Genomic DNA, 12,348 nt, shown 5'->3' on the forward strand with positions numbered 1-12,348 from the left:
TTATTCCATTCATTAACTACACGGTTGGCGAAGTTGTTCCTACCCACTTCCAAATTGAATCTTCCACGCCTCTTTTACTAATCTTTCTTCACTCATTCTTTCTATGTGTCCAAATCATCGTAATACTTTTTCATCAACCCTATCTCCCAACTCCCTTTCCACCCCTATTCTCCTCCTCACACCCTCACTCTATCCAGCCTAGTAACCCCAATCATACTTTTCAGGAACCTCATTTCAAACACATTCAAACATTTCCTCTCTTCCTATCTTATATTACAGCTCACATTTTGGCCTTTCCTGAAGTGCCTGCTGCTTAACATTTGCTTAACAAGATAATCAAGTTCTACCAGAATGAACAGCATCATGCTCAAAATTACGAGACATTTCTAACCATCTGGACTACAAGGACAACTATGCAACTAAGAGATCAGGATTTGCAACTTCTTGCAATGACTTGAAAGAATTATCATCATGTCACATTCTGTATCAATACAAAACACTAGTGACAAAAATCATCTCCATTCTTTATGTGGATCAAATCTTATGTCCACACAAACACACAGTTCTCCTGACTGGTCATCTATGATGACAGAGCACACAGCCAATCTAAACATGCACTGCATCATCATGATACAATATGTAAACAAAATATCTTCTATGGTAATTATTTTACAAATACAAAGATTGTGAACAGCACAATCATGTCTAGTCATTCCTCTCAGTTCAAAGCAATATCAATCCTTTATTTACCTGAGAATGACTTTAAAGAGCATGTCACACAGACTGACAAAGATAGAAATATGGGAATTTCAAATGTTGAGAATTCCTTAGTTTCTTCTGAATTTTTAACATTTATAAATCTATCCATCTTTGAAGTCAAACAATATCTGTCCCATACTGTGTGGTTGGCACAATCACTCTTTCATACAATTTCCTCTTATCATCTATTCCCAAATGTCTATTTCTCATTACACTTTTGAATCCCCCAAGGCATTTACTTGCTTCTCTCAATCTACATTCTACCTCCACCTCCACTCCTCCCTTTCCCCCGCCACATTCTCACCCAAGTATCTAAAACTATCCACATCCTCCAGTCTCCCTTAATACTCACTTCCAGTCTGTTGCCACTTTTCTATCCATGAACATCTCATCACCTTACCTTTACCCACATTTATCTTCAACTTCCTTCTTTCGCATACCTTCCCAAACTATGTCACAAACTTCTCACATCCTTACTCCCACTTTTCTCCATTTTCTTTAACTATCTCCAATCCCCGACCCATTATCCGACACCTTGACTTACCTGGTATTGGGCGAGCTGGACTGCAGACGCCCTCCAAGCACTCTTGGAAAGGTCGGCAGTCACTATTGTTGGTACACACAACCACCTTGACTTTGGCGAGAGAAAGCTCTGCACCTGTAAGGAAAAAGTAGAAGTTATATAATATTGTTTGAAAAGAAAAACTATAAGAAAATGTTAAACTTGATAAGAACAAACACAAATGCACGACAGAATAAGAACACGGCGGAAGAGACTAGAACTAGAAGTGGTCGATGAACACAAGGATGATTGGTTATCATTCAGCTGTCATGTTAAGATGATGATACTTGTCCTTGGAAATGAGATACGCGTACCCTGTTCAAAAAAAAAAAAAAAAAAATCAATCGCCTTTATAAGGGAGGTGACCGAATCAAATCCTACTCCATCCTTGACTCTTCGTATGAAAAGAGGAAACCCTTGGTCCAATGAATCCAGCCTTTTTTATCACTCCCGGTGAGGAACCTGAGCGTATTCTGTCCTCAGGCAAAGGTTCTGAGGACGCCATGCCAATAAGTTCTCATCGTTCCAATTATGATGTTCCCACTTTTTTGTACGTCTCTATATCTTTCCGAGAATTTGACAATCAATCAATCAATCAATCAATATATATATATATATATATATATATATATATATATATATATATATATATATATATACATATATATATACATATATATATATATATATATATATATATATATATATATATAAAGATAGATATCACAAAAAATAGTGTCGTATCACACTGGTAAAATTACACTAATGATCCATGACACACTTTCGGAGAAGAATAGGCGAAAGTCAAGAGATCCGTAAATTTCGATCACTGTCTGTGATCCTCTTCAGCAGATTTCGGATCTCTTGACTTTCGTTTATTTTTCTTCGAAAGTGGGTCTTTAGTTTTATATATATATATATATATATATATATATATATATATATATATTATATATATATATATATATATATATATATATATATATATATATATATATATATATATATATATATATACATATATATATATACATATATATATATATATATATATATATATATATATATATATATATATATATATATATATATGTGGATCCACCGAATAGAATGAATAAGGTGACACCAAAGATATATCACCAGAAACTAGTTGGTAGGGAGGTGAGATTAATGTCAAAAGTTCTTCATAGCAACCATTAATGACACAACCGAAAGAAAACCGGGCGTTTCTGTTGGATCATCGTCTCCTAAAGGTCCAACCTCATTGCCTTGTGCGCTTACGGGTAATGTGCTACTGAATATATTTAAATACTACCCAAGCAGATCCGAGACTTGGACATTGAACAACATGAAGAAAATTAAGGTCTATACTTGCAGTGTAAGAACTCTTTCAGAAAACCACAGGCTGGAGAGTTTAATGGAAGAACTAAACATTAATTGGGACACCGTAGGACTGAGCGAAGTCCGAAGAGCAGAAGAAATGTCTTAACACTTTTAACCACTTACTTTCATCAGGCAGGTGTAGAGCCGTGACGACACAGGACGCCCACATCAGAAGCAGAGCCACTCCTGTGCCCGAGTTCAGGCCCAGCATCATGGTGGTGATAATCGATCCTTTGGACGAAGAAAATTATACTTCAACACTGACAGCTATAAGAAACATGAAAGTCACTGTCCAGTAATGTCGTTACACACTAGTAATTGCACTAAGAACCCACTATTATTTGGATTTAAGAAAAGAAGAAAATAACGGATTTCCGTATATTTCGATCACTTGCTGTGATCCTCTTCACGCGGAATACATAGACAAGAGAACATACACATATTATATACAGATGAGAGAGGTAAAGTTAGGGAACATGGACAAGTCAACTCATGTGGCATCTATATTGTTGTGCGGGTTATGTGGTAAATCGTCCGCTTTTACAATATGGGGAAATAATTGATCAACTGCCAAGGTGGTTATGTAATCTGGTGACCATTGGCCTTTTGAGATGTTAAAATTCGGGAATTGTTTTATTAAGGAAGATTCAATTATTTTCCTTTTGTAACTACATTTGGATTTGAAAATGGTTTTTGCCTCGTCCCAATTTATTCTGTGATTGTTGTTGGCTACGTGTTGAAATACCGCGGAGTTATGTTGAGCATATTTAACTGAGTTTTTATGTTCTTTAATTCTCGTTTTTAATTATCTTTTCAACTGAGTTTTGATGACGGAAATCTCTGAATCTAAATAAGATGGGCTACATAATCTTATGTAGCCCATCTTATTTAGATTCAGAGATTTCCGTCATCAAAACTCAGTTGAAAAGATTAGGGTACCCAGACTGGTTTACAAACAAGGCCTTAAGCAAAGCCAAAACCAGTTATTATAAATCCACTTCCCATCCATCTCAACATCAAAAATGGAACAAACACTGCCTAAAACTTCCTTTTAACCAATCCATCAATAATTTCTCTCAAATGTTGCCAAAAGATAGAGTAAATATTATTTTTAGTTATCCTAACAATCTTTTCAGAAAAGTAGTTAACGTTCATCACAGACCAACACAAGACATTAATCCCGGAGTTTACAAATTACCTTGCTCAGATTGTGATGAAGTGTACTGGGGACAAACGGGCAGAGGATTAAAAACGAGAATTAAAGAACATAAAAACTCAGTTAAATATGCTGAACATAACTCCGCGGTATTTCAACACGTAGCCAACAACAATCACAGAATAAATTGGGACGAGGCAAAAACCATTTTCAAATCCAAATGTAGTTACAAAAGGAAAATAATTGAATCTTCCTTAATAAAACAATTCCCGAATTTTAACATCTCAAAAGGCCAATGGTCACCAGATTACATAACCACCTTGGCAGTTGATCAATTATTTCCCCATATTGTAAAAGCGGACGATTTACCACATAACCCGCACAACAATATAGATGCCACATGAGTTGACTTGTCCATGTTCCCTAACTTTACCTCTCTCATCTGTATATAATATGTGTATGTTCTCTTGTCTATGTATTCCGCGTGAAGAGGATCACAGCAAGTGATCGAAATATACGGAAATCCGTTATTTTCTTCTTTTCTTAAATCCAAATAATAGTGGGTTCTTAGTGCAAACATGAAGGTATAATAAATGCCGACATAAGGCAGCACATTTCTTATAGTCACAATTAATTTGTAGATTAACAGAACTGAATTCTATGAAGCGTTTGCAATGTCTGCGCAGGCCAGTTTTAATTCAATCTCGATCTGTTGTAGGTTTATTCTGTCAACCACCGGGCGATTCTAATCAACTTCTATGAAACGCCAAACATAAATTTCTGGACAACATCTCACCTGAAGACACAGAGACAGAGACAGACAGATGGACAGAGACAAACACGCAGGCACTTAGAAACATACATACAAAGACATAGACACGCAAAAAAAAAAAGAACACAAACAGACATAGAGACAGCGACAGAAATAAAAACACACAAAACAAAAACATTACTTGTTAGGAGATACGGACGGAGGATCTGAAATGATAGAAGTTTCCGTGACTAGTGGAGTAGTGAGCAACTCTCTCGTTCGAAATTCGCCGTGGGACTGTCGCCAACCGCCGAGAAATCCCTCTTCTGGCCCAGGCAGTGACGTCGTTTGATTTATAGCTCAGTGAACACTTGTCTCTGATAAGAGAAAATTGATACATTCAAAATAAACTTGTTTTGATGATATGGTTAACGTCACAAACCCCCCCCCCCTTATCGGGAGGCTAGGATAGTGCCCCTCACAGAGGACTTTGTGGCGTGGAATTTAATGAACCATGCCTTTGGTTCAACTTAGCCGGTGGTAGGATTCGAACCGCCATCCCCTCAACCTTCGCTGCAAGCAACGACGCCCTAACCCGCTCGGCCAATGAGCTTCACTTAAAGTAAACTTTAAAAACAGAGAATTATTCTGAATGGTAAAACTTCTAGATGGAAAAATGTTACGAGTGGAGTTCCTCAAGGTTCCGTTCTTGGGACACTTCTATTCATAGTCTTATATAAATGTCTCCAAATTTGCTGATGATGCAAAAATGTGCGGAATGGCAAATAATCACTTACATCAATTAGATATTCAAGAATATTTAGATAAACCATAGCATTGATCTGAAAAGTGGCTAATGAAATTTAACACAAGTGAATGCAAGGTTATCCACGTAGGTAAAAGTTTGCCCATTGACTCAATGGATAAAGGAAAACACCAGATATACAAACAATGAAGAACCGTCGAGACTAGACTTAATATTAACATCAGAACCTGGAATAGTGACTAAATACTAATAGAGTTCGAACTAAAAGAACAAAATGATGTGAGAAGAAATGAGAAACATAGAAAAGGAAGACTAATGTACAACAAAACGGACTTCGAAAAACTTTTTTCAAAATGCAAACTGGGAAATTTTTTTAAATGAAGAAACAGAGATGGAAGAGAAGTGGAACTTATTAAAAGAAAAATACAAGGAGGGAACAGATAAATAAACATAGAAGAGACAAAGCGTGAAAAAGATGGGAAAAAACGATCAAATGGCAAATATACATCAAACCAAGAAATAAATATCTAAAAATACCCAGGGAAGAAGAAACTATGAAAAAGATATAACAGAAAATGCAAGGACCATCCTAAACTGTTCTACAGATACATAAATGACCAACTAAAAGATAAACATAATATAGTGAAACTGCGCGAAAGAAATAAAGAATATATCAATGCTGTAGAAATGGCTTAAATTATGATCAAACAATATAAATCTGTATTCACAATTGAAAGCTCACAAAACTGGGAGGAAGGACAGAGAAAAAGATTCCCCGTATTGAAAGAAATAACGGTGACACAGAAAAAAATGAGAAAAAAAACTGGACGTCAGAAAGTCACATGGACCGGATGGATTTGCAAATTGGATATTGAAAGAATGTATGGATGAACTAACGGAATAAATACACACGATAATTGATTTCTCACTCAAAGAAGGAAAAGTACCATAAGATTGAAAAAATGCAAATATTGTACCAATATACAAAGGAGGGAACAAAGAAAATCCAACCAACTATAGACCGGCCTCCCTTACAAGTACAATAGCAAATATATGCAAAAAAATAAATTCCCACATACGCCATTCCCATTCACCACCCCTCCCTCCCTCTTTTCTTGGCTCTTCATGGATGACGGGTCATCCCTGCATCTCGCTCGGTGCCCTGTGGTATTGGCTGCATGTTATTGTGGAGTTAATAGCTGTTCAGTGGCGTGCAACTGATACTTTAGGGTCTATATGGGGCACCCCTACGAACAAGAGCCACACATCTTTTTGTCTGTGATAGAGGAAATCTCTATTCATAGAGAAATTATGCTACTTTACAATACTGCGACTGTCCCTCCGTTATGCTGTCCCCACACTCTTAATACTGTCCTGTACCACTTCTCTGAATATTTATTTCCTTTTTCGCCCAACCCTGTGGTACGGGAGAAAGAATACTGCCGCAGTGTTCCCACTTGAGTTGTAAAAGACGGCAAAAACCGGACGGGGGATATATAGATATTACTGAATCCTGGATCAATATGGCTGATTGACATTTTCTTCCGGAAAAAGAGATGGAAGGATATAAGTTCTTTTTTCACAATGACAGAAGAGTTCCCTTGAGGTTAAGAAGGCTTGAAGCGGTCATGTCTAAATGATGTAAAGAAAACAGTTTTCCATATAGATGCATGAATTTCTGGAATAACCTAGAAGGTGATATAGACCAAGGTGGAGCATCACATGAAATCAAATCTGAATATGATGAATGGAAATGAAGGATATAGAACAAGTTGGAACTGTACATGAATTTCAGGATAGGTGAGATAAATTGGAGAGTTGGAAACGGGATCCAACAAGCGTTGTTCCATTTGTGCATACAAACACGTGCACGCGCACACATACACACACACACACACACACAAACAAACAAACAAACAAACAAATTGGGTTTAGCATGTGTCTAAGATCACAACATTACCCATAGATCGGGCAATATAGGAGTTTGGAGCTCTCTCCGGGAGGGTAATAGCTGTTGATCACGAGACCAACACGTGATTCAAGTCCTTGGAGACCCACACGTAGGCAATTATATTAAAGCTGAAAGCAAGTATTTATAGACTTGAATTTGATTACTTACATCTGTGACTGCAATAAATTTGATACACACACACGAGAACTGTGGGCCCCAATCTTCTTACGTGGGAATTATGACAACACGACCTTCTAAATGCTTCGTATACCACCTTCAGGAAGGGTCTATTAGGAACCATAACCCCTAAGAACACGAAGTCCTCCCAACGAAAGAACATCTATAGTTTGAACGCTCCAGAGAGTTCGTTGAGGGTGTGGCAGACGTCGTGACTCACTACTAGCCATGTTGCCAAATCAACCTTAGGACATGTCTCTCTCTCTCTTGTTTCCCATCTATATGTTATCTGATTTATTTGTTTTTTTATTTATCTATTTTTTTGGTATAGCAAAGGAGGCTGTAAAGTACAACGAATATCACATTTTAAGATCATTACAACGATTTCAGTATATTCTTTGGCACGTGGCACCATCGCATTTTCCCGTATGTTGCAGCACCGTGGTTTCACAGGTGAGGCTAGTGGGATGGGGTGGATAGTAATCGTTGCTATAATCCTAAAGACTGAAACTCGTTGAACTATACAACTTCCTTTACTATATATATATATATATATAGAAAATAGCACATGCACTGGATGGGAAATACGAGAGGTAGAGAGGCGTGTACTAAGGTTGATTTGACAGAATGACTAGCAGTAAATCACGACGTATCCCACACCCTGAACGGCCTCCCTGGATTTTTCGTCAGAAGATAGAAATAGATTTCAAATAGCGAGGACACCATCGAGAGTATGAATTTGAATTTGGTGAATATTATTAGGAAATTGGCAGAGAAAGAAGAAAGAATAGAAATCGTTAGAAAAGTGAAGTACTCTAAGATCTTTACAAATGGAGTAAATAAACTTTTAGACGGAAACCAACCCAGAGAACAGGTAGGTTTTTGAAGTGGATAATCGACTATAGGCCATTTCCAGACGATGAATCAACTAATCAAGAAAATGAGAGAAAACACTATACCACTTTGTTTAGCTTTTGTACATTACGAGAAGGCTTTTGACGTTGTAGAACAAATACCAATACTATACTCGATACGAAAGTAGGATGCAAACGAACACATTGCAAAGGATCTAGAGAGCGTTTATGCGAAAGGTACCGCTGGAATTCGATAACATAAAGAAAAAAAGATGAAGATCGAGAAAGGAAGATGGCGAGACAATACAAATTCACCCAAGATATTTACCGTCTACCTGGAAGAGAGTTTCAGGTCGAATTGGGAAGAGAAATGTTTGAAGATTAATGGCGAACACTTTAATCACCCAAGATTTGAGGAGGCCTTTATCCTTATTTCAGAAAGAACAGAAGACTTGCAATACGTGCTAAGTGATCTAAACAAGAAAACCCTCAAATTAGGTCTAATTCGTTATAAGAGTAAAACCAACGTAATTTTCAACATGAAAATGCAAATAAAGGGATTATAATCGAATGTGAGAATCTTGAAGAAATTGAAAAATATAATTATTTTGGCCAGTGGGTAAACATGACAACAGATCATGACAATGAAATAAAAAAGCGTATTACAATCAGTTGGAAAGTTTTTGCTAAACATAAAAAGGTTATGCGAGGCTCTTTACATGTTTGAAACGCAGATTTTGCAATAAATGTATAATGTCAGCCATCATATATGAATGTGAGACCTGAACACTGACGAAATAGATGGACAAAGCCAGGGACTGGACAGAGGCGAAAGGGGAGACCGATAGCGGGAAAATACTGAAAGAAAGAAAGAGGTTAAGCTGAGTACGAGAGCAGACATGAACACACACATGAACAATTTGGGTTGAACATACGTATAAGATCACAGCATTACCATAGATCGGGTAATACTTGAGCTCTCATCCTGGAGGGTAATAACTGTTGATCACGAGGCCAACACAGGATCCAAGGCCTTGATGACCTTGATGAATCACTTCTGGGCAAGTATACGAATGCGAAAAGCAAGTATTTATGGAACTGAATTTAATTACACATGTGGTTGCGATAACCTTGACATATTAATTTGCATCCATAATTCATATCTGTTATTTATTGCGTGTGGTGGAAGTATCTTTAATATTAATGTAGGTGAAACTGTGTTGGGAAATATGAGTTTTTGTATCTTCATGTGGACCTGGTAGTGAGAAGAATGTAGAGGAGAGGGAGACATTTTGGATAGATATAAATGAGTGCTTAGATAGTTTTGGAAGAAACGTCAATGTGATAATGTTGGGAGATATCAATGCTAGAGTAGGGGATAACAGATGGAGTGTCAGAGAGTATTGGAGTACCAAGTAAAGAGTATAGTGGAGAGTTGATGGTGGAGATATGTTTAGGAAGAGAGTTGAAGATTGCTAACAGTGTTTAAGAAAAAAGTCAAGCATAAGTACACATGGGAAAGGGTAGTGGATGGAAAAAGTGTTGATAAGGAGTAATATGGGGTCCCGATATAGGACGGGTAACACATTCAACACTGTATTTAGGGGGTACATTCAAAATGATTGTGGAATGCGAAAGAAGACATTCGCAACTTACAAGGTAAAACTCAAACAGTTGATCATGGCGAAGACCAGAAGTGAAATGAAACATAACAATGAGAGGTTTAGAAATATGAAGAAAACATCAAACAAGGACAGATAGAGTGGTGAAACTTACAAGAGGAACAAGTACGACTGTTATGTATTGTACTTGTGAGTAGATTGGGAAAATAATACATGCTTTCTTCTTTGTAAATAAATACCATGAAATTGATTTATATTGATTTATTAGAATTATTGTATTGATTGCATTTCCATGTGCAAATTTTGAGAAGGAACCATCCCGTCATCTATGCTTCCCGCCAAGCCAGGCTGCATCAGCGTTGCCGTTTCGTGGAAATATCGCTCATGGTGACGGAATCTAGCGAGAGTTGGCAACTGGCGTGGATAATGTGGACGGATTTCTACACAGTGTGGAAAAATATTTCCACATTTTCTATCTGCTTTGGGGCCTCTAGCTTATTGTATGCAAAGTTATGTTTAGTTAATGTTATACGTAAAATGGATTGCTGATAACCCAATTTTCCATTAAATACCTATATCTATAAACTAACAGTCGTAAAATTGCAATGATACAAGAGAAGGGTGTTATACGTAAAATGGATTGCTGATAACCCAACTTTCCATTAAATACCTATATCTATAAACTAAGCCATAAAATTGCAATGATACAAGAGAAGGGTGTTATACGTAAAATGGATTGCTGATAACCCAACTTTCCATTAAATACCTATATCTATAAACTAAGTCGTAAAATTGCAATGATACAAGAGAAGGGTGTTATACGTAAAATGGATTGCTGATAACCAAATTTTCCATTAAATACCTATTTACACTAACAGTCGTAAAATTGTAATGATACAAGAGAAGGATGTTATACGTAAGATGGATTGCTGATAACCAAAATTTCCATTAAAAACCTATTTACACTAACAGTCGTAAAATTGTAATAATACAAGAGAAGGGTGCTTAGCAGAGGAAGGTAACATGGTCAAGGTGTAAGTTTGTGAGGTCCAGTTATTCAGCTGAAAAGGAGCAGTATAACAACACGATGTCCAGCAGGGGGATCCCCCCCGTCCTCGTAGAGGGGTGGTATTAGCGACCATTCTACTCGCATGCTTCATCGCCGAGCATAACCTTCCATTCAGTACAGCTGACCACTTAGTTGAATTAATGAAGATGAACTTTTCCGCCTATGTTCATTTCTATCACCAAAAAATGTTTTAGATATAAACACAAGAACAGCCCTACCTTCTCTCACAAATTTAGTTCAAGCAGTACCTCGCATTTACGATTTTGATGTCCAAATTCTAGACAATGAATGGAGGAACCTAGATTCCGTAACTTTGCCGCAAGACTTGGTACCCGACTGTAATATTTTAGAGTTCTATGAAAAACTAGGGAAAGTAACAGACGACGATGGCACACATCATTTTCAGTATCTGTGTTCCTTTATAATGCAGGTCTTGTCCCTACCAACTTTAAATGCTGATGCTGAGAGACTATTCTCAAAGTTGTCATTAATGAAAACAAAGACTAGGAACAGGATGCACTAATTTTAGTGTCAGAGGCTGTCAGGGAGAAAGGTACTTGTGTGAGCTTTAAGCCATCTCAGTTAATGATAAACTCCATACATTAACCATGTAATTGCATTCTCTCTCTCTCTCTCTCTCTCTCTCTCTCTCTCTCTATCTATCTATCTATCTATCTCTCTCTCTCTCTCTCTCTCTCTCTCTCTCTCTCTCTCTCTCTCTCTCTCTCTCTATGAGAAAGTATATGTTCTTGTACTTTATAGTATAGATATATGCGTACATTTTCATCCCTCAAAAAGTATGTTCTAATACTTTGAGTATAAATATGTTGTGTGTATAATGTTTGTTGATTTGTGACTTGTGTATGTCCACTTGTGATTCCACCATCAGAAATTAAGTGTGTATTGTTTCATGTATTATTACGTCACCTGCTTATAATATAAAGTCTATATTTATAGCTTTCCCTGCGAATTTCTTTAAATCATTGGAGGCATAGTGTTGGAGCTACTTTGTGGTGATATTGCAGAAAACTTTCCTTTGTGTGTGTCACCGATCCCTCTATGTATTATTTATGTGTTTTCTTTCTCATCTAATGTTTACAGAACTCTGTTGGTGGCAATACTCCTATTCCACATTGTTGTGTGTGCCCGTTAAGCCGATAGAAAGTCCGTCAATCACAAACATAGAATAGCTTAGTCACTGTTCAGTTTTCGATCAAAGAAAACGTGTGGCAAAGACAGGTGTGATATTCCGGCAACACTGGCCGCTGCATACAGAAACGACGCAGTTTCTAGTTCGA

At 37.1% G+C, this 12,348-nt stretch overlaps 1 protein-coding gene across 3 annotated transcripts in view; it reads right to left on the bottom strand.

Annotated features, from left to right (window-relative positions):
• The window catches only part of LOC143018265 (uncharacterized), a 47,903-nt gene extending 42,958 nt beyond the window's left edge, over positions 1–4,945 (bottom strand). For 2 of the 3 annotated variants that reach the window (XM_076173536.1, XM_076173534.1), the window contains exons 1-3: positions 4,814–4,945; positions 2,828–2,935; positions 1,304–1,417 (exon numbers count right to left, since the gene is read on the bottom strand). In XM_076173536.1, coding sequence (XP_076029651.1) covers positions 1,304–1,417; positions 2,828–2,918 — 205 coding nt within the window. In that variant the 5' untranslated portion in view covers positions 2,919–2,935; positions 4,814–4,945. The remainder of the gene's footprint in view (positions 1–1,303; positions 1,418–2,827; positions 2,936–4,813) is intronic. The other variant, XM_076173535.1, reaches the window with a different exon arrangement.
• Positions 4,946–12,348: the final 7,403 nt, after the last annotated feature.

This window comes from Oratosquilla oratoria, chromosome 34 (assembly GCF_046742065.1).
Source record: "Oratosquilla oratoria isolate Oo_2021 chromosome 34, ASM4674206v1, whole genome shotgun sequence".
Classification (NCBI taxonomy): Eukaryota; Metazoa; Arthropoda; class Malacostraca; order Stomatopoda; family Squillidae; genus Oratosquilla; species Oratosquilla oratoria.